General features: G+C 34.9%; 2 protein-coding genes across 3 annotated transcripts in view; both read right to left on the minus strand.

Moving 5' to 3' along the window:
- LOC136029921 (cytosolic 5'-nucleotidase 3-like) overlaps positions 1 to 26,296 on the minus strand; it is a 144,860-nt gene that overhangs the window by 20,522 nt on the left and 98,042 nt on the right. The gene's annotated exons all lie outside the window — the stretch shown is intronic.
- On the minus strand, positions 1,676 to 24,988 carry LOC136029919 (uncharacterized). Its single transcript, XM_065708445.1, has 6 exons — positions 24,827 to 24,988; positions 21,873 to 22,017; positions 12,822 to 13,029; positions 8,752 to 8,945; positions 5,224 to 5,523; positions 1,676 to 1,876 (listed from the first exon to the last, which is right to left on the minus strand). The coding sequence occupies exons 1-6, from the start codon at positions 24,883 to 24,885 to the stop codon at positions 1,691 to 1,693; spliced, it is 1,092 nt and encodes a 363-aa protein (XP_065564517.1). The 5' UTR covers positions 24,886 to 24,988; the 3' UTR covers positions 1,676 to 1,690.

The raw sequence follows: 26,296 nt of genomic DNA on the forward strand, positions 1-26,296 counted from the left end.
GTCTTTGTCTTTTTGTTAATGTTAATATTGAGAGAAGCAAAGCTTAAAATAGTGGCTTGGTTCATTTTGGAGTAGAGTTCATAGATTGATAACTGGGCAATTCATACTATAGGAAACATGAGCTTCGCCGCAGTTGGCATATTTCAGAGTCTCTAAGCAAGGATTGTCTTTAATATTGGAATGGCGTCCAGAACATTTAGAGCACTTAATCTCATTCGGGGCATATGTGCAGTGAGCTAACGAATGATGCATAGCTTGGCAACTAAGACACGGTCTGGGCAGTTCTTTGTATTCCGATATTTTAAAAGACTCGTAACCCATGCGCAGACCCGTAGCAATGGCAGATGTTAGTGCAGCGGAATCAAGGAACTCTAAACGGAATGTATGAGAAGAGCCGATCTGGGTGGCCTCAACACGACCAGGAATAGTGGAGATGATTATACTGCTAGAAACACTATCGGGAAGTCCCCTAATGACTCCGAGAGGTTGGCGATCGATCACTTTAGCAAGAATATTTGGATAGCTCACAACAGCAGATGCGGCGAGAGAATTGGCGGAAACTTTATCCTGCATGACAACAACCCATCTTTTCCTTACTGGATCAGACTTTACCGGCATAATTCCGTCATGTCCGGCGAAAGAATCAAGCTTTTCCTTGTGGGGTCTCTTAGTTCTGGAGGCGGATATTTAAGAACGACGGTGTATGAAGGTTTGTGATTGGTAGCCTTACTATCTGAGACCAAAGAACTATTTATAGACGTTACTGGACTATTGAGGCGAGCAAACGATTTTAGCTGATCAAGGCACTGGTTGACTTTGGCGGTAAGGATAGAATAAGCTGATGCCGGAATACTGGGGACTTCAGAGGGCGATTTGATCACGAACTCTGGAGTATCAATATTTTATGTAGAGCAGCGAGACAGAGTAGCAATAATGTCCGACAATGAACTAATCTTAGCACTGGGTCCTGAACGAAGAGGTATAGGCTCATCTGGGAAGAAATTGCTATATAAAAGTTTCTTAGCGTCAAGAACGTCCTCATACGGGAGAAAATCACTGGCGTATTTCACAATCGACTGACGGTCTAACCCCTCATCAAGATTATGCTGAATAAAGTTCAAAACTGGGCAATAATAAAGCGTACCGGTATTCCAATTGTCCATGATAAGCAAATTTCACTCACGACTCGGCATCAGTCCAAACACAATTAAGGAAAAAAAGTATATCCACAGAAAAGTTGTCGATAAGCATAATTATGAAATGATCCGCACTGGCTGAATGAATGCAATGAGAATAAATAGTAGCTTATCTTTGAGTGGGACAAGAAATCCAGTAATTTGTAAGTAATTACAAGTAATCCAAGTATTTCAAGGCACGACTCAGATGATAATAGCGCTAAATACTAACTCAGAGCCACAATCCATAAATAATCCTTAAGCTGTAATCACATATAAGTGTATGAATTTATCTAACAAGTTTCAATTACAAGTTCAAAAGTATTTCACTCGTTATTTAGTCCGAACAGGTACAGAGTTAATCTTGCTTAAATTCAATTAGTTGTTAACTGGTCAAATACCAAAAGATAACTTGTGTTTATTGCTCTAACTGTTACTTCAGGCATACGGTGTAGACCTAGATTTTATTATGCCGAAGTGCAATTAGCAGTAAACTTCAATTCTAAGCTCTAGACCTACATACCTTCTTGGAGGGTTATTCCAGGATTTCTTAATTTTTCAAGCAGTTTATTTGCAGTGGCTGGACCGAGAGGTGCAGCACCTGACATAATTGTATGCATCCTTTCAAACGCCTTTAAATTTAGTTTCTTCTCATTTCCAAGGTAGCTGATTAGGGGAGGGACAAGCTGTAGCATAGTAGGCTGAAACAGAACATTATAATCATTATAATCTAATTTCATACCCAATCGTATTAAGATATTAGAATACGAAGATTTGAGGTCCGAGCAAAACACTCAAAAAGAACCTGAAGGTTCAGAAAACCTGCCCACTCTGATTACCTCAAAAGTACCAAAGACACTGAAAATAAAATTGGGTTGTTTGGACTGGTTAAGTGGTAACTTAAACAACTATAAACATTTTATGAGGCAAAAGTAAGGAAAGGAATATTTCAGTTGAAAAAAAACTCGGTAAGCTGTTATTTACTTTTGGTAGTAGTGGGTGCCAAATTTAAAGAAAAAAAATATAAATAATCAAAGAAAATAAGCTAAATTCATATGGTACCAAACACCTTAAGAAGATATGTCTTTCCTTTAACGGTATGGTAGTCTTTGAAAATCAACTGCTTTTAAGAGTTTGAATTTCTTCTTACAAAATGATTTTTCAAACTTAAACAGTTGGTTTTGATTGTTTATTTTTACGATTCAGTGATGACAGTGGTCAAGTATTGCTCTGAAGCATGGGGGCTCCGAAAAGTGGATAAAGATGAAGATTTGTTAGATGTTTTTCAGAGACATTGCCTACGGATTGTTCCGGGCGCCCAGCTGACCGACCGTATTTCAAAAAGTAGGCTGTACGAAAAGTGACAACCCGCTTTCTAGGGCTATAACGAAAGAAAGGTTGAAAAGGCTAGGGCACTCTGGGGATGGTGGATGAAAGGTTGCCAAAGATTGTCCTTTTCGGCCAACCGTCTAGGACTAAACAGGAAGCAGGTACTCCGCAGTTGGGGTGGGAGGATGTCATAAAGAAATATTTAAGAGAAATGAGAACTTACTGGGAGGGTGTAAAGAGGGAGGCTTTGAATAGATTGTGATGGAGGAGGAGAGTGCGTAGATGTGTTGGGCAACTTGGTGCTACAGTGAATTGTTAGCAGTAGTAGTAGTTAAGTGTGGCAACACTGACAGAAATATGATACTTCCGTAAAAACTGCGCAGTCAAGCAGTTCGTGGTAACAAACTGTATGCGAGGAGCGACTCGGCTCAAAAGTCACCGAAACTGTAAAAAACAGAATTTTGATATCAACAGATGCACTAAAAGAAATGGGTTCCATACTGATTCCAGATATACAAAATTCATCAAGTTTAGTATTATGCCTCGATAGGTGCAAACCTGAGAAAATAAGCCTGATTTTAGAAAAATTCAGAAAACACCCCCAATTAGTCAAGGAATCTCAATAAAAAACGCACCATTATATTCAGCGTATGAGATTCAGTATAGGTTTCGAGCTGCCATTTGCAAAACCGTTAAATTAAGTTTTTTCGCCAAGAAAACGATAACAGATACGTGATTATTTGTTTGTTTTTGTTTTGTTTTTTTTTTCGCCCATGGGTGATCGTGTTGAACCAATGCTTATAGATGTTTTGGAGTCTTTCGTCATCTTGTATAATTTAAAATGCGTCATAGATACCAAAAATGATACGATCACGCCTGGGGAAACAGAACGTAAGTAGCTACTTAAATGCATATGTACGTGACTATATTCAAATTATTTTTTTTTAATATTACTCTAAACAAATTTTCCTAGACTCATGACCTATCTAGATCATTTGTTCAGACCTGAAAATCTCAGTGTGCCACCAATTTTCAAAAAACCCTAATGGAGCCGTTTTTGAGAAAAAAAATACATATATAAATGCACAATAATTTAATTTAAAAAACATTATGCTAATTAAAAAACGCTAATTAAACTAATTAAAAAAAAAATGCTAATTTAAAAAACATTATGCTGCATCATGTCTAAATATCTTGCAGTTTGTCGCCTTTTATTTACTTAAAAAAATAAAAATTAATAACCGTAGCATTTGGAAGTGTCATAAATATTCAAGATTCCTTGGAAATTTGTCCGAATGAAACAAATTACGCAGATAAGGTTTAATGAAAAAATGGCCGTCATATATTTTATTGGGGAGTCATATATTTTGTTGTTAAAGTTATAGTTAATTATAACCAAAAAATGAGTTAATTATATCAGATGCTCGATGATATTCTCCAAGCAATTTTTTAAATAGACACGTGTTTGGGAGGACCTCTCTTGTGCTCTTTTTGAGTATCCCCTCCCTACAAATGGGATTTAAATTGGCTAGTCTACGTAAAAAATATTTTGTCACATTATTATTCCTTCTCTTTTTTATCTTTCGTAATTTTAAAACAGAATTTTTAAATTTCGTAATTTAAAATTTCAAACAGTTCGTGGTAAAAAAAAAAACTGTAGTAAGGAGCGACTCGGCTCAATAGTGACAAAAACTCTAAAAAATGGAATTTTGATACTAATAGATACATCAAAAGAATTGGATTTTTATGATTACTTTAAATATATAAGTTTCATCAGATTTAGTCTTACCCATCAAAAGTTACGAGCCTGAGAAAATTCGCCTTATTTTTGAAACCCCTTAAACGTCATAGTATCTTAACAAAAATCACACCATCACATTCAGCGTATCATAGAACCCTGCTGCAGAAGTTTCAAGCAGAAACTTTCAACTTTCAGACTTTCAAACTTTCAGACTTTCAAACTTTCAGAAACTTTTCAGAAGTTTCAAGCAGAAGCTGCAGAAGTTGAGGAATTTCGTTTTTTTTTTCTGCCAGAAGACCGATCACGGGTGCGTGTTTTTTTTCCCCAGGGGTGATCGTATAGACTCAGTGCTCCTAGAATGTCGGGGAAGGGTTCATTCTAACTGAAATTAAAAGTTCTAGTACCCTTTTTAAGTGACCAAAAAATTGGAGGGCACCTAGGCCCCCTCCCACGCTTATTTTTCTCCAAAGTCACCGGGTAAAAAATTTTGAGACATCCATTTTGTTCAGCATAGTCGAGCAACCTAATAATTATGTCTTTGGGGATAATTTACTCCCCCGCAGTCCGCGGGGGAGGGGCTGCAAGTCACAAACTTTGATCATTGTTTCTATATAGAAACGGTTATTGGGAAGTGTACAGACGTTTTCAGGGGGATTTTTTTCTTGTTGGGGGAGGGGGTCAGGGGGAAGGGATTACGTGGGATGATTTTTCCATAGAGAATTTATCATGGGGGAAGAGAAATTCCATGAAGGGAGCACAAGATTTTCTAGCATTCTTTAAAAAAACACAATGAAAAAATAAATATGTAAAAGTTTTTCCAACTGGATGTAAGGAGCAGCATCAATACGCTTCAAAGATTAACAACTAGATAAATACACAATTGTAATACTGAAATACATGTTAAAAATGAGTGCTCTCTCTTTTTCTCTTTGACTTAACTATTATTAATGCCACTGGAATGATGCAAAGAATACCTACCTTAACAGAATTCAAAGTACTGAGGAATGAGCTTGGTTCAAATTTTGACAGAATTGTCTGATGTGACCCATGCCACAGTCCAGATAATAGGGTTTGCAACCCATAGATATGAAAATAGGGTAAGATGCACACGGGTCTCTCCTGATACTCTCCTATTGCAGTTCGAACTTGAGTTGTTGCAGGTGCATGAATTTGACAAAGGTTGTAGACAATGTTGCTGTGACTTAGAATGACTCCTTTTGGCAAACCGGTGGTTCCACTTGAATATGGTAAAATTAAGGTGTCATTTTCAGGGTCAATCTAAAATAATATAATATATTTATGATTTTTATGCCTGTTTGGCAGAAGTATGACGTCACATTCACGGTCAATCCAAAAAAAACAGTAGAATATCTGTAGGATTCTTTCCACTTTAATGTAGCTAAATTAAGGTGTTTCAAGGTCAATCTAATAAGGTCAATCCTTGATAATATATCCAGGATTTGTAAGCTTGTATGGCTGAATTATGACGTCATTTTACGATCAAAGAGTAAAAAAAGCATTATATTTCTAGGATTTTTCCATCTTAATGAAGCTTAATTAAGGTATCATTTTCAGGGCCAATGTAATTATTTGTAATAAATCCAGTATTTTTAAGCTTGTATGGCAGAATTATGACGTCACTTTTGCTGTGAATCAGAAAAACAGTAGAATATTTTTAGGATTTTTCCACTTGAAACTAGCAAAATTAAGGTTTCATTTTCTGGATCAATCTATAAAATATGGTATAACGTATCTAGGATTTTTACGCTTGCATGACAGAATTTTGACATTACTTTTATGGTCAATTCAAAAAAAGTAGGATATCTCTAGGATTTTCCCACTGAAATGCAGCTGAATTAAGACGTCTTTTTCAGGGTAAATATATATAAAAAAAAAAAAAACTATAGTACATGTTTTCAAACTCGTTTGGCAGAATTATGGCGTGACATCCATTGTCAATAATAAAAAAAGGTAGAATAATTCTAGTATTTTTTTACTTGAATGTAAATGCATTAAGGTTTCATTTTAAGGGTAAATGTAAAAAAAACTATAGTACATGTATTGTTCGGCCAAATTATGGCGTAACATCCATTGTCAATAAAAAACAAAAGAATATTTATAGTATTCTTCCACGTGAATGTAGATGAATAAAGGTGTCGTTTTTAGGGTAAATACAAAAAAAAACTGTAGCACAAGTAGACTTTTTAAACTTGTTCGGCAGATTGTGGCGTAATATCAATTGTCAATAAAAAAAAATAAAAAAAAGCAGAATATTTCTAATATTTTTCTACTTGAATGTAGCAGAATTAGGGTATCATTTTCAGGTTAAGTATATAAAAAACTGAGCAGCCCAAAATTTTTTAACTTGATTGCGTCAAAATTCAAGTGTTTAATTCAGGGTTAACCTGAAAATAGATAATATGTTACTAGGTCTATTATCTTTTAATACAACAGGATGAAGATACCATTCTCGAAATGAATCTAGATAACAATAAGCTATTTCTAAGATTTATGTACTAAAAAGGGTACGACTTGAGAACTTTATGTGCTGTCTTTACTAAGAACGTGGGCTTGAAATATTTTTGCATGAGACGACTTTGAGCATTCTAAAAGTCGATAATTCTTTCAGTTGTTGGAGTGGCTTAAGTTTTCTGTAGACAGTTCCTAAGTGGCAGGGTTTTCATATTGACATATTTTTTAATATTGTAATATTTACATGACTTTCACAATAATGCAAGAAATATCAGCAAAAAAAAATTATACTAGACAGCTAAAACCATACATAAAGAGCAGGCTATGAGTAACTTGTAAAAGCGAAAAACGGCGATAGTTTCGACGGAAAAAAATCACCAACATCATCTAGAGTTTGAGGTTCCTTGGCATTTCTTCAAGCTTCGTAATTGTGATTGTGTCACAAATTGAGATCAAGCGCTTATCAATGCAGTAATTTTGCCATCTACACTCATTACACTAATTATACTGTGCCATTAGACAGAAAAGATATGTGAAAAAGGTCAACGATACATGGCACTTGTGACTATTTGTCGAAACTAGCATTAGTTTCAATCTTAGCGATTACCTGTACTCTTTCGCACAACCCTAAAAAAGAAACAAATGCATTTACATACTCATTTATCTCGTAGCTAAGTTGAACCTCAGAGCCAAATACTTTATGTATGTACACAAAGAAACGTCTTAAAACTACTAATTTTGGCAACTTCAAATGTCAAGTGTCACTTATTCACTACATAAATCACGTAATACAATAATATTCGATAACATAACATATTGATAAAATGTACAATAATACATTAATGATATATGTAATAGGATACATATATTCAGTTACCTTGGTAGTATTATTAGTAAAGATGGTGGGAGCAGTGAAGATGTTAAAAGTAGAATAGCTAAAGCTCAGGGTGTTTTTTCACAGTTAAAAAAAGTTTGGAAGAATAGAAAGATAAGCCTACAAACCAAGATTAGAATATTGGAAGCTACAGTGATGACAGTGGTCAAATATGGCTCTGAAGCATGGACACTCCGAAAAGCAGATGAAAATTTACTAGATGTTTTCCAGAGAAATTGCCTACGGATTGTTCTGGGTACCCGGCTGACTGACCGTATTTCAAACAGTAGGTTGTACGAAAAGTGTGGTTCAATCCCGCTTTCTGGGGCTATAATGAAAGAAAGGTTGAGATGGCTAGGCCACGTTCTACGGATGAAGGATGACAGATTACCGAAGATTGTCCTTTTTGGCCAACCGTCTGGGGCTACACGGAAAGCAGGTCGTCCTTGTCTGGGTTGGGAGGATGTCATAAATAAGGATTTAAAGGAAATGGGAACTTCCTGGGAGGGTGTAAAGAGGGAGGCTTTAAATAGATTAGGTTGGAGGAGGAGCGTGCGTAGCTGTGTTGGCCTCAGGCGGTTTGGTGCTGCAGTGAGTTATTAGTAGTAGTAGTAGTAGTAGTAATAGGATAATATAATATGTTACACTATCAATTCAAGGAATTACTCCTCTTGCAACCCTTCCTGACAGGAAGTATAAAAAATAGATGGGGGTATTTTGCAGGGAGGCTTGTAGAGGAAAAGTATTATCAAAATCTGAGTAAGAAAAAATATAATACCTCCTGCCAGGGAGGGTCACATTTGCTATTTACCCCTTTGTCCTGTATTCGGAAGGAAGAAGAGATTGCGGGGGAATCAGACTCTTGTTTTAAATTACGTATGTTCGCCAATTTATTTTTATTACTTGACTTTATATCATTTAGTATTGATAATATTAATTGACTTGGAACTTAGTTTTCTTATCTTTAACTATCTCATGTTTTTTTATCAAGAAGGAGTGAGGGGTGGTTCTAAACCTTCTTGTTTTGGAACTATTTAGTGAGGTGGGTCAAGTCTATCATGGGACAAGCTTTTCTCCTAGTAGTGAATATAAAATTATTGTTAATCAGTTTCTATTCGCAGTGTATGTGTAGATACCTAGGTTTTTCATGGTTACATTACCGTAGCTTCATCAGTGTACAGGTCGGTAGATATCAAGTCCTCAAAAGTTATCCAACCTTCTGAATGACCAAAAATTGTAATAAAGACGTTGGATGAATGGATATTATTAAGCTTCGGTTTTAGCATGGAGACATAGGAGATATCACAGAGCACAGCCCTCACTTCTGCCGCATTAAATTGTCGAATTATTTCACCTGAAATGAGTGTAATCAAATTATTGCACCGGTTACAGATTGGCTGAGACAAAAAACAAATGCCTAAAGACTAATTGATAGCGTTCTGTATCTTCATATACTCAGGAACTACAAGTAATGAAACTAGTTTTTGTAACATATTTGAATAATTGAAGTGTCTAAACATTTGATTAGTTTAAAACAAGGTTAAAGCATTTTCTAAATAGTCCCTTAGAAAATCCCACTAGAACATGTTCTACAGGATCACCAACGGCTCATCAACATGCACTATGGTCTCATGTAATGTGTCCTACCTGTGTGTATTTACACACAGACGATTTACTGCAATGAATTATTGAGGATTGTTTTGATTGCTTTCTGGAGGTTGAATTTGTTTGTTGGCTCAATTCTGATTCAATTCTTCGCTACAAAACAGCAATGTCTTTTGCCACTTTTATGTTATCATTTTATATTGGTGGGTGTGGTCAGTCTAAAAATAACACTGTCCACGGAAATAAAATGCTTACTTAAAAGCCTGAATTGTTCAAGTGGAAGCTTACACAACCATATATAACATTATCTTAGATCCTCCAGACCCATGAATTGTGCATAGGATGTATACGAAGCCTCCTCAGATATCACAAGGCTGAGCTAAGGCCGTGAAGTCCTCCCAATGTGGTTGAAGAGACATATTACCTCTGCTCACATGTATTTCCGTCATCAGGCCGTATTTGGTCAGCCTCTTTTTCAGCTCCATCCATAGCCCAACTCATAAATTGTATGTGGGAGTCGATCCTCTGGCATGCAAAGGACGTGGCCAAGGCACTTTCATCTCCCAAACTTCAGAATACCAGTAAATAATGGCTGACCAGTTCGCCAGGAAACTTCTTTATTGGTGATCTTTTTCTGCCATGATATCTACAGGATTCTTCTAAGACACATGTTTTCAGAGGCAAAGATAATTTTCTTCAGTTGCATTTTTGGTTTTCACCATTCTCTTGCTTAAAGGATCACATTGCAACTGAATAGAAATCACATTGCTATTCATTGGGTGGAGCTTCAAGCGCTTAGTCTGCGCCAAATTGGTTTCAACTTATTAAGAGCTGATGTTACTTGTCCAATACCATTAGAAAAATTGGAAATTCAATTCAGTTATGAAGTTTTTGGCAGAAGCACCAAATTAAAAAGAATTAGAAACATGGTTAAAAAATCCTCAAAAATAAGCTCAAAGAAATGGCACCAAATACCTTAAGAAATTGTACCTTTCGTTTGAATGTTCAGTTATGTTTGGGAATCAACAGATGACTTTTAATTAGATGTTTACGAACTAGAACTATTGTCAAATTTAACTAATTAGTTTTGATTACTTAGTTTCACAGTTCAACTCGAGTCATACCAACATAGTTTCGAGTAAACCAAAAGAAAAATCTTGTTGAATTGCGGTTTTCAGATATGAATAGACCTAAGATGGATTGAGGGGTCAAAAAAGGTTTTTATCTTGATTACTTTGGCCAGAGGCGGTCTTAGGGAGAGACAGAGCGGGCAATTACGCTGGGTACAGAAATTTTATAGACGCAAAATTTGCAATAAATAATCTGACAGTTTGATCACTTTGTAATTTTTGAAATTTAACTTTTCTCAAAGGAAAGTAGAAGGCACTGTTGGCAGTAAGTATACGCAAATTGAACCCGAAATTCGGATTTTTCCCATGTCTTCATTACCATTCCTTGAAAATAAAAAGTAATGAGGCCGAACTTATTTAATTTTAATGTTTTTTTTGTTGCAATGTTTTGTAATCGAACCTGTTCGTGTTCTACAGATAATTCTCAAGATAATTTATAACTTCACAGAGGCTAAAGTAAGAAAAGTCAGATTTAAATGAATGGAAAATTCTGTTAACAATTGAAAAGTATGTTAATAAATGAAAATTTTGTTAAAATTTGGAATGAAAAATTTTTCGATACAGGGGGAGGGGCGCGCTAAGCAAGATTATGGCCCGATCACAAGAGAGGCCAGAACCGCCACTGACTTTGGCACTTCAATAACTTTGTGTGACCTTGTTTAATTGTAAATAGTCAAAAAGACATATAGAATCTTGGCGTCAAATTACATCTTAATGGTATGAGACCCAAAATACCTATTTTTCTGAGGGGTTTGATGAAGCAGCAACATTATATTTATTTGCAGTATACTTACTTTATACTTCTTACTTTATACTTTATAATCTTACTTTATACTTGCTGTCATTTGATATACCTTTATGCTTATTTACCATAACGCTTTGTTTTATTCGTTGTAGATTCATTATTTGTTTTAAATTCATCGTTTACCTGTTCATTATTTACTTATTTATTAATCAAAAACTCATCTACAAAACTGAAAAGGACGGAGCAAAATATATAAAAAAAGGAAATAAAGCAATAGTACGAAACAAACATCGACAAAAACCAATAAAATCAAATAAAAACACAAAATTATAAATAGATCAAAGACAAAATAATAATAAGAACCTAATAAAAATGAAGCAAAACCAAGGACAAAATAAGAACAAAATCAAACAAAACAAAAGCAAATTAACGCATACAGCATCAACATATTCACACAAAAATAAACCAAAAATAGACCTCGGCATTAAATACACAATAAACACAAATCACTTAAATACTTTTGAACTAAAACGGGGTACCAGTCATTCTTTGAACTAAGTTTTCGGTTACGCTTATCAATTAATTTAGAAATTGAAATATCAGGCTGAGCAAGTCCACACTTTCCAACTAATGAAGAATTTTGCTACCAAGGCAGTAACCAAAGTAAATACTTGGCGAGCCGAAAGAAAATGGACCGTACTTAAAGAAAATCGGTTTTAGTCACAGCTTAGATACCAATACGGTTATTAAAAATCCTATTTTGCCCATGAGAAGCTTTTGGTACAGAGTTCTGAACCTGGTGCTTCCTCCAAGCCCGTGCTCCGACGCGTAGATCGTACTACAACACCATAGGCGGGAACGCAATTTTGTTTTGTTGCATACACAACTTAAATACCAATATCAGTTTCCTGTCTCCAGCTGCTAGTATGGCTACCGCGCACTGTGTCCCAAAAATAAATCGGGTTTTCACAACTGTATATTGGTATCTAAGCTGCGGTTTTAGTAAACAACTTCCAGAATGAAGCAATATACAAGATGTGAGGGAGGGCTACAGCGCTGAGGGGGTTAGCTAATAGTAGGCAGTTGAATCGAGCTTTTGCTGCAACAATCGATGCAAAAGAAGCATATTAGTTAGACAGTAGTAAGACATATTCATTAGACGCTGTAACTTCATTATTCGTTGTAAATTCTGTTCGTTTAGGTCTCATTGCAGCATTAGTAGTATTTTTCTTTATTTTAGGGTTTAACATTTTTTGACAGCTAATTTTGACTCGTTTTAGGCATTTAATTGCTTTTTGCTCTTCTAAAAATTCATTAAGTAGAAATTTAATTTAACCTAAATTAGTTTAACAAAGTTATTTTATTTAAGTAGAAAGGAGGGATTTAAAACAAGTAAGTTTACTTTTACCACGTGCAATAATTTAAAATAAATAGTCCCCTTGAAATATCACGGTTAGATTCTTAAAATAAATAAATAAATAAAAAACAAGAAAACAAAATCTAGAGCCTGGCAGAGAAAGGAATTCATAGAGTGCGAGGTGGTAAAAAAAAAAATTAAAAATGCACATAAGTTTAAATACACTGACTGATGAAGATACAATAAACAGTAAAAAAGATTAAAAAAAATCCTCGAATAGTCGGCCACCTCCAGCACAACCCAGTCAAGCCTCCAGATAAAAGGAAAAATAAAAAAGAAAATATTATATCAAGCAGTTATAATGAAGCATTGATTGTTTAAGAAAAAAAATACCTGCGGTGTACGTAGGATTTACAGGAGTCACTATTACTCCCACATAGGCTGCTCCAAGGAGAATAAAAGACCACTCGGGACAGTTTGGTAGGACGAGACCCAATATATCTCCCTTCCTAAGTCCCATTTTGGTGAGTGATGCGCCAAACCGAACAGAGAGCTGCCGAACTTGTCTGTAAGTGTAAGTCTTTCCGGTGGTGGCACATTCCTACAGGTATATAGGTTCTTAGACGATATTGTCTTTCCAAATGAGCAAAATAAAATATGTAATATTGGGTAGCCTATATATATATAATATCGTATATATATATACATATATATATATATATATATATATATATATATATATATATATATATATATATATATATATATATATATATATATATATATATATATATATATATATATATATATGTTACTGTGAATGTCTGAAATCTGGTTAATGTCGACATTTACCGGTCAATCTTGAAAATTCCGTTTTCTCTGCCTTTACCAAAGGAATCAAACAAAAAAACAAGCTTTTTTAACTTAAAGTAGGGAGCGACGTTAAAACTTAAAAAGAATAGAAATTGTTCTGTATATAAAAGGGGCTGTCCCTTCTTCAACACCCCGCTCTTTGCGCTAACATTTTTTTTGCTTTTAAAAAGAGAATCGAGAGAAGGAGTCAAAATTTAGCGTAAACGGTGGGGGCGTTGAGCAGGGGACATTCCCTTTCATATACAGAATAATTTCTGTTCGTTTCAAGTTTTAATGTCGCTCCTTAATTTCTGCTATAAAAACTTGTTTATCTAATTTCTGGACGCTTTTGAATTAATGCAGGTTTGGATTTTGGGACACCCTACATAAATGATTAAAACGAAATTTGCATATTAATTTTACTATTTTGGCCATATGGCTTCCTAAAAGTTTTGACCGGATGATTTAGAGAAAAAGGGGCGGTAGAGGGAGCCTTGTTGCCCTCCAATTTTTTTGGTTACTTAAAAGGTCACTAGAACTTTAAATTTGATTTACGAAAGTTTTTATTATTAATAAATATACGTAACTTACGAAACAAAGTTCTATATTTGTGTATTTTTATTATGTATATGAGGGGGTTTGCCCCCTCTTCAATACCTCGCTCTACACTGAAGTTCAGATTTTGTTCCAATTCTTTAAGAATAACCCCTGAATCACAAATTATTGCCATTTAATTAGAACAAATAGCTCTTTTGAAATTATAAAGCATACTTTAGCGCAAAGATAGAGGTATTGAGGACGGGAGAGACCCCTAGTATATGTGGTTATTTCTGTTCGTTTTAAGTTTTAATGTTGCTCCTTACATTCAGTTAAAAAAACTTGTTTTTTTTTAATATTTAGTTTCTCATTGTTCTTTTAAAAATAATACTGGAAAATAAAGCACCCCCTTTATGGAAATTATCGTCCCCATAATGAATTAATCCATGGAAAAATCCTAACACGTACCCACCGACCCCCCCCAGCACCACCAGAAAAAATCCCCCTGAAAACGTGAGTATACTTCCCAATAACCAATAATATATGTAAACAATGGGCAAAGTTCATAACTTGCAGCCATTCCCCCGGGGACTGTGGGGGATTAAGAAGTCCTCAGAGACATAGTCATTAGGATTTTCGACTATGCTGAGCAAAATAGCTCTCTAAAAATTTTTAGTGAGAAGGGCCTAGTTGCCCTTTGATTTTTGGTCACGAAAAAAGGACACTAAAAATTTTAATTTACATTATAATGAGCCCTCTTGCGACATTCTAGGACCACTGGGTCGATACTATCACCCCTGGGGAAAAAAACAAATAAGCACGCAACCGCGATCTTTCTTCTTGCAAAAAAAAATTACAAAATTCTGCATTTTTCAGATAAGAGCTTGAAACCTCTACAATAGGGTTTTCAAATACACTAAATCTTGATGTTGAGATTTTCATTAAGATTATATAGCCTTTAGGGGGTGATTCCCCCTTTTTTCAAAAATATGGCAAATTTGCTGAGGCTCTTAACTTTTGATGGGTAAGACTGAACTTGATGAAATTTATATATTTAAAACAAGGATAAAAATTCAATTATTTGATGTATCTATTGGAATCAAAATTCCGTCTTTTAGAGTTTTGGTTACTATTGAGCCAGGTCACTCCTTACTACAGTTCGTTGCCACGAACTGTTTGAAAAAGAAGTTAAAACAATAATAGACTATGCAGTAATCATATCCAGAGATCAAGAATTTTGAATATTTTATTAGTATACTAGCTGTTGGGGTGGCGCTTCGCGCCACCCCAACACCTAGTTGGTGGGGGGCTTCGCGCCCCCCCAAGCCCCCCCCGCGCGCGTAAGTCGTTACGCGCCATATAAGTTACGCGCCATTGTAGTTGTGTCCCTGTGTCCCATCTGTGAATAGAGATAGATATAAATATATGTTTTAACTACGTAAAACATGCGAATATACAACATTCTTCGCTGTCTCATTGTCTGTGCATATAAATAGATTGTCAGGTTTACTGACTCTTGAACATGCAACATATAATTGTCCATGGGAAAAACAATCCGTATTCAGATCTATACCTCATTATTCTAATGATGTGTCCCTCTGTCCCGGTCGTCATTTGTGTCCCCGTGTCCCAGTTTGTAATTTCTCTTTGAGTGTCCCGGTCGTCATTTATATTCCCTGTGTCCCGGTGTCCCGGTCGTCATTTGTGTCCCGGTGTCCCGGTCTGTAATTTCTATTCGAACAATCCCTGTGTCCCGGTCGTCATTTATATATCCTGCCTGTGTCCCCAGCGTCCCCGTTGTAGTTGTGTCCCTGTGTCCCGGTCGTCATTTATATTCCCTGTGTCCCGGTCGTGATTTGGGTCTGGGTGTCCCAGTGTGTAATTTCTCTTTGAGGTTCCCGGTCATCACTTATATTCCCTCTGTCTCGGTCGTCATTTGTGTCCCGGTCTGTAATTTCTCTTTGATTGTTTTTTCTTTTTAGTTTTTTTTTAGTTATTTACCTCTTTTCTTTTTTCAGTTTTATTTTTCTTTTTTATTTTTCAGCGTCACTATGAAGTACATATCGACGAACCTTCGTTTTTTTAACTTAAATCTGGTAGGCATTGATGACCTTATCCAAGTCAAAATCCCAAACCCAATCATCATCGCTATCATTTTCAGTTTTGATATGTTTTGACTCTCGCTGTCCAGGTGGATTTTCATCTAACTGCGCGGTTTTGCGTTCTTTAGCCACAAGCCTGTTTTCTTGCTGTTCTTGTGATTCCTCGGAACGCTTTCTTTTCTTACTTTCTCTATCAGCAGCAAGTTTTTTGGCATAAACTCTTTGAGCAGCTTCCTCGGCTGTTGCCATTGTAGGTTCTTCAGTCATTTTACAATTAAACATTTTTCCGTGAACGCATGTCTTAAATACCATTAATGAGATCACCGTCAAAGCAAAAATGACGACAACTAATTTCATGACGTCAGTCAACACAGAAACATGCCGTCACCTGATCCACAGACAGACACACAGACAGACAACTTATTTTTATATATATATAGATATATATATATATTTATATATATATATATATATATATATATATATATATATATATATATATATATATATATATATATATATATATATATATATATATATATATACCTGGCATGTACGCAGAGGGGGGGCCTTGGGGCCCGGGTCCCCTCCGAAATTTTGTGAAATGTTTAATTTCCCCATGGTTTCTTGGGATTTCTGGCAAAAGTAGGATATTTATTAAGAATCTAGATATATGTCTGAAGCTTTTTGGGGGGGATTTTACAGCATGCAATTATCCGGACAAATCCCTGCCCAATTATTAACCCATTTTCTGTCTAACTTTTTACCCTCTTTGAAGTAATTAGCAATTGTACTGTTATTTTTTTTTGTAAAGATAGTTTGCTTTCCACAGCAAAATAGGATTATCCTTGATATTGGGGCGTTTATCCCCCCTTTTCAGGATAAAGTACAACTTTTAATGGATCAATTTTGGAAACAATCATCTGTCATTAAAATCTCCGTTTTTGCAATAGAAGAACTACCCCCACAGCACCCATATTGCACTGTTAACCATAGAATTTCCCTTTCAGTGGGATATAATGGATTAATCCCTGGTTCTAAATTGCTATGAACATAAACTGAGCCTAAAACGTAATTTTGAGGACTTCTTCCCTCCATCCGCTACAATACAACAGATTAAAGTTAATCTGTATTTTCCGATATACGTGCTTTTTGCATTACTAAATAAAAAAAGTGCTACTTTATGTCTGCTGTTTCGAAGGTTTTGCACCTCCCCCGAAAAAATTCCTGCCTACGTGCCTTATATATATATATATATATATATATATATATATATATATATATATATATATATATATATATATATATATATATATATATATATAATTCATTCTAATTCTTCAAACACTTTTAGAATGACATAGGGAATATACAAAGTGCATCTTACAGTTATTTAAAGGACACATACGACTTATAAACTACTTCAATTTTCTTTTTGGACCTACCCCCTCCCTTTTGTGCCCCTGAGATGATATAAATACTTAGTCTTTAATTTTAGACTGAAAATATTTCTGCAATAAAAAGAGACCAGTACCAAAATTACGTTCTTATTCTAAATCAATTCTTTAATTCTTCTTCCTTCAAGTCCATTCTTCTTCTCCAATTGAAATTTGAGGAATGTACCACACTTTTTATAGGTTCAGGCGCGCAGAAAAAAATTGATTATAAGCTGCTTCAATAATGCAAAGTAAAACTAGGTTTGACAGGAATTCAGCAGCCGGAACTTCGGCAGCCAGATTTCCCAATTCCCAGTTGTAGAGACACCTTCCTTTTGACGAGTACTGGATTCACTTATGTTTCAAAAGGTTTGCTACCTCTAGTGATTTGTCACTATTTCAAGTGATTTTTTATTTTGCCTAAACAAAAGAAATCACTAAATTTGTACATAAATCACTAGATTATTGAAGAAAATTACTAAATCAACCAAAAATTCACTAAAATCAAGCGATTTTTTCTCACCAGGTGGCAACCCTACTTTTCACTTTCAGATAATAAGTTTAACAAAATCGTCTCTCTAGTCAGGTATAAGTTTAAACAATTTTTTAATTCATTTGAGAAAGTTCTCAAGAAGTATTTTTCTAGAAATTCGTTAAAGATTGGGCTTTCAGTCAAACTGAATCATCTGCAATTTACATAAATCAATAACATGATTGTTTAATAAGCTCTATCTAGAAAATTTCTATATATTTTTTTTTAGAATTTATTAATTACTCATAAGGACAATTCTATTTATTGCTGTTATATTGTCTTTTCCAGTGCGTAATATAAAATTGCTTATTCTATACGGCATGAGTTACACACAAAATTGGGTCATCTACGAATTCCATTTGTTTTACTCCTTTACTGAATTTTCCAAAACGTAACATAATTTCGATGACAAGAGTGAAATCGCCATCTACATATTTTACGAAACTTAAAATTATATGTAGGTAGTGAGTTTACTTGGCACTGCCTGCGTTACAGACATAATTTACTCGTAAATTCAATTTTACTACTGCTTTGTTTACTTTTCCATAACGCGAAATAAAGTCATGTAAAGTACATCATACTTATCACGTTGCAGACAAAGTACTCTGTTCCAGAAATTCTGTTTTCCTCCTTCTATATTGGCATAATTTTGCGTAGCGTCAAACTCTGTGTAGAGGTCAATACACTGTCTATGTTACCAACATAATTTACTTAGTAAAATTACATAAATTAATGCGAGACCTTAAGTTAAGCCATTGTCAAAGGTTGTTCGGAGTAGTTCGAAAGAGCCTTTATTCCTGTATGAAAAGCTGACGTGGGTCTTTAAATCTTTTCAAAATAATCAAGACGAGTTCTGATCTTATCGATCAAAAAGCTTATGCTACAATTGCTCCAAATCTGGCAAAATGCAGTTCGCTGGGTCTTGTGACTTGTGGGTCTTTGTGTTCTTCGTCGGTCAATTATCTTACTGCTACTTATACTACCACTACTAAAAAACCCGCTGAAGAACCAAACCGCCTGAGGCCAGCACATCTGTGCTCCTTCACTAAAATCTGTTTTAAGCTTTACACTTAACCCTCTCCCATGGGGCTCAAATGTCATTTAAATCTTTCCTTATGACCTATCACCCCCCCATTCGAAGATAATCTGCTTCTCGTTTCGCCCCAAGTGGATAGACATCACTGGCACTTAGGATAATAATTTGAACTTGGATTTCTGCCGAATGATGAACTTCTACTACTATTAATACCAGCAACTCATTGGAGGACCAATCCACCTGACGTCAACACAGCTACATGCACTCCTTCTCCATCCCGATCTATTCGAACCCTCCCTCTTTACTCTCTCCAAGAAGTTCCCATTTCCCTTCAGTCTTTCCTAACGCAACTATAGAAGAGAGAATAATGAAGACTTTTTTCCCAAGACCGTGAACCAACAAAACCTATTTGAACATTTCGGCCCTATATCTAAGGGTCGTCTTCAGCAAAGAAAATAATAAACAATAAAAAACTTACAATAAAAGTTCTCGGTTAAAAATCTATTTTTTAAAATAGCCTTGGCATCATTACTTCTTAACAAAAAGTTAAGAAGTAATGATTCTCTCTTCTGTAGTTGTATTATGAAAAGGCAGTGTGGTCTTCGTCATTATCTTTCCTAACAAAATCCTCCCACTCTATTCGGGAACGACTAGCTTTTGGTTTGACCCTATATGGTTGGCCTATAAGGACGATTTTTGGCAACCTGTCATCCTTCATCCCTAGAACGTGTCCTACCTCTCTCAACGATGTTTTTTTAGCCCTTGAAAGTGATATAGACCTACATCTGCTTCCAGCTTGCTTTTTGACGGACAGTAACTTTAAACAGTCAGATTACTCCACTATTTGTTTCTTTTAATTGTACTATTGTGGGTTCCAAATAAGTAAATGAAAACTAATAACACCATACATCACCATAACAAAAACATCTTAAAGGATAACCGATATCTCATCAACTCACTACAATAATAACGAGAAAAAAAGAAGAAAAAAACTAACTATCAGCCTCGACCTAGCAAATACTTTTTCAACATACTTTTAAACAACCTCCTCACAAATAATCTCCAGAATAGAATTCACTGCACGAATAGAAGTTCCACACACTAAACCCTGAAAATGTAATAGAGAATCTGGACCTGGTTCCACTCTAATGTGGGACAATTTTGGCCATTTTACAATCAATGATTGTCTTTTTGGCCATCTATCTAGGGCCCAGCGGAAATTAGCTCGTCTCAGAATGGGGTGGGAGGTTGGTTTTAAGGAAGAATTTATAGGGATTTGAATTAAGATAAGATAGTTATTCCGAAAAACACTGCTCGGCCTTTTTTTCCCGTTTTTAATTAATTTTTTTCCTTCAGATCGTGGCTTCACCGTGCAGGAATATTTATCTATTCCAATTTAAGTTGACTTAAGACTTGTCATTTTTATAGTTTGCACCTAAGCAATTATGCGGACTATATACTTTCCTTTTGATTTCCATAAAGACTTTTTAACTCTAAACTGAAAATATTTAATTTTTTAAGTATTTAGTATTGTGAAATTTTTAGATCGGTTTCATGTTAGGGACGACTCTGAAATTTCCAGAACTGACAAGTGTTTTAGTATAAAAAAAAAAGCAATCTTTATGCTTAGTTCTATTGAGTCCGTGTTATGATTACTCCCTTTTCTGTAATGTTAAGTTGTTTTGCGTTGTTGTGAGAATGTACTTACCTTGTCTCTTTTTGTTATTTTTTGCTTTTGTTTTTCAGTCTACTGTGTGTTGTAGTTTTTTTTTTCCTTTTTACTACTTCTGAGTTATATACAAGGGGCCGCCCTCTTATATAGTTATATAATTATATACAAGCGTGTTGGAACTGTGCCATTTTTGTGGGGGGGAGTGTTCCAAGCACTTGCCCCCTTGTCCCCCTTCATTGCCCCCTTGGTTATTTAAAATAAATAAAAAATAAAAATGTCGCTAGGTCATTTTCACTTGTTCAAACTCAGTTTCTTCTGGCATCACTTGGTTTCATTGCTTATAAATATTTTCCAGTGCTTCTCAGCTTCTGCCTACTCAAGGCTAATCTTTTAACGTCTTTCACACTATGTATATCACACTATATACATTACTCCTATGTACGTGATTCTCTATAAGAGATATTTCAGTTACATAAAGTTAAATATAACGTTTCACACTAGGCTAAGGTATAAACACCTAAAACCATTAAAATCATCGTCTAAAATCAAAAATTACGAATATGGAAGGTATATGGAGATTCAAGTTCTGATGAACTATTAAAGGCTTTCTAAAAATGATAAAAAGGATAAATATCCTCCAGGTCCATTGCTGGCACCATAGGGCGTTCAATAGAGGTTTCATCTGCTGGGTCTTTTTTTTTTAGCTTGTAGCAAGCTTGTCACCCAGCCTTGCTGCGGCGGGAACGAACCCTGGGTGCTGTATCGCCAAACAGAGCATCAATCTACTTTGCCACAACAGGGTTAAGTGTTTTCTAGGAAAAGTGTATTAATTTCATTAAACAAATTTTCAATTGCCGAACCCAGAAATTCCATTATGCTGCTAAAATTTCGACTTGTCTCTAACGTAAGATAAACTTATTTCACGCAAAAATCTCCATTCAGGTGTATTTCTGCTTGGCACAGCCTACTCAGATAAAAATTTCTCCACAGGATTACATAACACAACATAAAGTTTCAGGCAATGATAATGTAAAAGATTTCGCAGCATAGTTTGAAAGTATCATTATTGCACGTAAGCAATTATTCAAACGTTATTCGCTCGTTTTGATTTCCATTCAAAATATTAAGCTTGAAAAATACAAGATATCTCAAATGAAGTTCAACTTTAGACTATAATCTTTCTTCTAGTGATCTACAAAGTGAATAAATTTTGTATTTTATCTTTGCACATTAGATTCGCTTTGGATTCGAATTAAGGTTGAAAGATTGAAACTTACCAAGGCGACTTTGTTCCCGAACTTATCTGTTTGTTCAAATAAATATTGCGTCAGGGATACCCTCGGTAATTCGCAATCAGGAAGCTCCGAGCGAGTGACATTCTTGTCTAGAGCTAATTGACTTATACTCCGAAGAAATGATGTACTAGAAAAAAAAACAATTCCAGACTTCAATGGTTATGGTTCTTGCGTGTTATAGCAACCACACCCAAGAGGTGAATTTAGGTTAATTCTAAAGGAATAAACCAAAATATCATGGAAATATAATACTTTAGTAACAAAATTATGGAAACTACAACGCCTCCCAGAACACATTATATTAAATACCTAACCAGTATTAATATTAATAACTAAATATTAATATTAATATTAATAACTATATAATCAAGTAACTAATTAAGAAATATTTGTAACTATATTAAATACCTAACCAACAGTATATATAAAATGTCTAATTAAAATATACCTGCATAGTAGTTTATCTTACTGAGACTAAGCAAATTATCTTCGAATGCAGACAGAGAAACCAGTTTTAGTCATATCAAGACAACAGTGTGGTTGCTATAACTTGTAAGTACCTTCGTTTCTGTTGCATAAGTCTCATATCAAACAGTTCGTGGTAACGAGCTGTAGTAAGGAGCGACCAGGCTCAATAGTAAACGAAACTCTAAAAAAACGGAATTTTGATACATCAAAAGGTTTGTATTTTTATGCCGATTTTAAATATATAAGTTTCATCAAATATAGTCTTACCCATCAAAAGTTGCGAGCCTGAGAAAACTTGCCTTATTTTGGAAAGTAGGGGGGAACACCCCTAAAAGTCAAAGAGTCTTAATGAACATCACACCAGCGCATTCATCGTATCAGAGAACCCGAAATGAGGATAAAAATACAACTTGTACGTTAGTAAAAGATATATTAAGCATTAAAAACTAATTGTCCTAGGGGTGTAACAAGAAAAACAGAATGAAGAGATAGAAATGCATAGAAAAACATTTAAGACAAGGGTTTTTACTATAGGCAATAAAGCATTAATTAATCACCGTTTCTTTTTAAGAATAGTGTTTTAATAAACAGTGTCAACTTTGATGAAATCTCAAAAATTTACTAATCAAAATTTTACTTATTGCAACAACATAGCGTATCTTTCCACTTTTAGAAAGTCAATATATTTCGCTGAAATTACAGAATTCACAATTTTATAAGAAAAAGTCCATTTCTCTATTTTCAACTCCCGTCCTATCTATTTATTACACGGTTGATATCTACCCCAATATTTTGGTGAACGTTTATAATGGCCAGTCTTCTCATTCTAGAGTCCTGTCGGTAAAGAGCTCTTCATTAGTATTTTCTCCTCTATTCATCCTAAAATATTTGAAAAAAGACCAAATTCATCAGAAAAATATACACTCTAACAAAGATGCATGTAGGTATGTGCTTCGAACTAAGTATCTGAGTCGAAATACTCCTTAAAAAACAAATAATAATGTGTTTGTTATTTTGTATTTGATAGGTATAGATTGGGGATTTAAATTCTCAGGGTTTCAATCTGTGGTAAATTTCTAATTATTTTTTTTTAGTCTTGAGGTTTTAAGATATTCAATTCAGAGTTTAAATCACGATATGTCTGTTGAGCACAAAAATAAAATTTGAAACTTGACTCAGATTTTTTTTTTTTTTTCTTTTTTTTTTTGGCTAAATGGCTTTCTCTTAGTTTTCGTCAGACGATTTTGAGAAAAATGGGGTGAGGGGAGGCCTATTTGCCCTCCAATCTTTTGGTTGCTTAAAAAGGCAACTAGAACTTTATTTTTTACAAACATTTTCAATAGTAAACAATATACGTAACTTACGAATTAACTCACTTAACGAACTTTTATGTTCGTATATTTTTGTTACGTATATGGAGTATTGCCCCCTTTTTTTACGTCCAGGAGGTTTGCCCCCTCGTTAATACCTCAATCTTAACACTAAAGCTTAAATTTTGTCCCAACTCTTTAAGAATGACCTCTGAATCAAAAAGGCCGTAGAATAAATAGTTGAAGTAACTAAAAATACTTTAGCGCAAAGAGCAAGATGAACCCTCAAATGCGTAATATTTTCTGTCGTTTTAAGTTTTAATGCTGCTTCTTACTTTCAGTTGAAAAAACTCTTTCATATTTATTTTTTCATTGTTTTTTTTTAAATAATGCTAGAAATGTCTCACCCCCTTCATTGAAATTCTCTTCCCCCATGACAAATTACTCCATGGAAAGATACTACCACGTAACCTCCTCCCCTCAACCTCTCCCCAATCAAAAAATCCCCCTGAAAACGTTTGTACACTTCCCAACAACCATTACTGTATGTAAACACTGGTCGAAGTTTGTAACTTGCAGTCCCTCCCCCGGGGACTGTGAGGGAGTAAGTCGTCCCTAAAGACATAGTTACTAGGTTTTTCGACTATGTTGAACAAAATGGCTATCTCAAAATTTTGATCTATTAACTTTGGGAAAAAATGAGCGTGGGAGGGGGCCTAGGTGCCCTCTAATTTTTTGTTCACTTAAAAAAGGGCAATAGAACTTTTATTTTCCGTTAGAATGAGCTATCATTACATATTTGAACGTTTTTTTTTGTAAAATTCATTTCCATCGCAAATGAATGCAATATTTGGATTCAAGATGAAATTATTTTTCTAAAAGTATGTCTGTATCTTAGTTATCTCATTGGTGAGTTAATCGGAAAATTTACCCTTTTTTCTATATGATTAATTAAAACTTCCCTCTTGATGCATTCTAGCCTCAGATTAACCTTTGACAAAGTGCTCTAGTTTCAGTTTTAGGATTTCAATTTTGTAAGTTGTATTTAATGTTTTCAAATTATTTTGACATAAATATAAATATATATAAATATAAATATTAACAGACATAAATTATATGAAATAGGCTTCGCTAGGATAATAAAAAACGTAATCTTACTGCTTGGGCTTACTCCAAATATATGTGTGAAGTCGGTTGAAGATAATAGAATGCTTCATAGTTATAGAATGAAATAGAATAAAACACTAGCCTAGAATCTTGAGTTTTGTCCATTGCAACATATGTGTCGGCACAAAGCCAACCAGAGCCTGGACTGGTTTTTTAAGCGACAGATAAACAAAATAGACAAGCACTACGTCCATTGTTAGTAAATTAACATGAATCAGGTTTGTATTCAAAGGCCACTTTAAGTTCAGTAGTACTTGGTTGTAATGATATACTTATATATGACGCGAAAAGGGGGGGGCTCATGTGCTGTCTTCTGTTAGGCCTTAGTCTTAAACTAGCTATTGAAGTTTTTTCTAGGAAGGTGTGGGGGGCAGTGGGTTTTCTAGGGGGTAGACAGCCTTCTATATGAGTTTGCACAGACTCACAATTCGAACTGGGGAGGGGGTTTACGAGAATTTTTTAAAAGAAGTAAGGATTCCTCACAAAATTGGGGAGGGATGTGTGCATTTTTTAACCCACATTTTTAAGGAGGAGTTTTTCAGACAAATTCTTGGCTTCAAATCATTTAAGGGCTTGAAGTGACCTTGATCTTACGCCTTGGGTAAAGGTATAACTATAACGAACTCAAGCATATTTTAATGTAAAGGGGGGGAAAAGGAGGGGTAGGTGACCACTAAGGTCAGCACAAAGAACGGTATTTATGTGTTATACGAGAAACACACTCAAGAACTTATATCAAGAACATGAGACATTACCCGTTTTTCACGGTGTTAATACCAGACAATTAGCTTCGGCTGTGAAAACTACAACAAAGAATTATGGAAGGGGGCCGCCCAGAGCGCAATATATTTAGTACGTAACCTAACCAAAGTACCAACTAAATATTTAATTAAGATATAGCTACAATGTATTTTTCCATCGAGTAGAATATAATTGTGTGGTATTAACAACGTGAAAAACGGGTAATGTCTCATGTTCGCGATACAATTTCTCGAGTGAGTTTCTGGTATAACACATAGGCATATAACACATATATATAACACATATACCTACGGAACTCCTAGAAACATTTTTAAAACGGGCCTAAAGCCGCATGTATTGGGAATCCATACTTCCTTTCTTATGCAAAACTCCTTTGATGAATCCTAATTTTGGTCAGATTCACCTGTCTTGAAATGTTTTTTTTTGCCATTGCAGGTTTAAAAGCAAATCTTTTTCTCTAAAACTATGATACAAATGAACATCGAAAATATAGAATGAAAATTTCGGCATAGAAGGAATAATGGAGGGAATGCCAATCCCAGCCTAAGAGCTTGTGACTAGAAAAGCACTTTGAAAACTAACTGTCAAATAATTTCTAAGGGTTTAGAATGCAAAATATTTATGCAAATAGTAGCTTTCTCAAGTCAAAAGCAGTGAGGACCACTTAGGTGCTTCAACCATCTATGAGGGGTTGCTGAC

Source organism: Artemia franciscana, chromosome 8, assembly GCF_032884065.1.
Source record: "Artemia franciscana chromosome 8, ASM3288406v1, whole genome shotgun sequence".
In the NCBI taxonomy this organism is placed as follows: Eukaryota; Metazoa; Arthropoda; class Branchiopoda; order Anostraca; family Artemiidae; genus Artemia; species Artemia franciscana.

Excerpts from the sequence above, each read along its gene's own strand:
- LOC136029919 (XM_065708445.1), bottom strand. The coding sequence starts at position 24,885 with ATGAAGCATTCTATTATCTTCAACCGACTTCACACATATATTTGGAGT. Across the intron at positions 13,030-21,872 it reads TCGGGAACAAAGTCGCCTTG|GAATGTGCCACCACCGGAAA; the intron begins GTAAGTTTCAAT and ends ATATACCTGTAG. Across the intron at positions 1,877-5,223 it reads GTACTTTGAATTCTGTTAAG|CCTACTATGCTACAGCTTGT; the intron begins GTAGGTATTCTT and ends GTTCTGTTTCAG.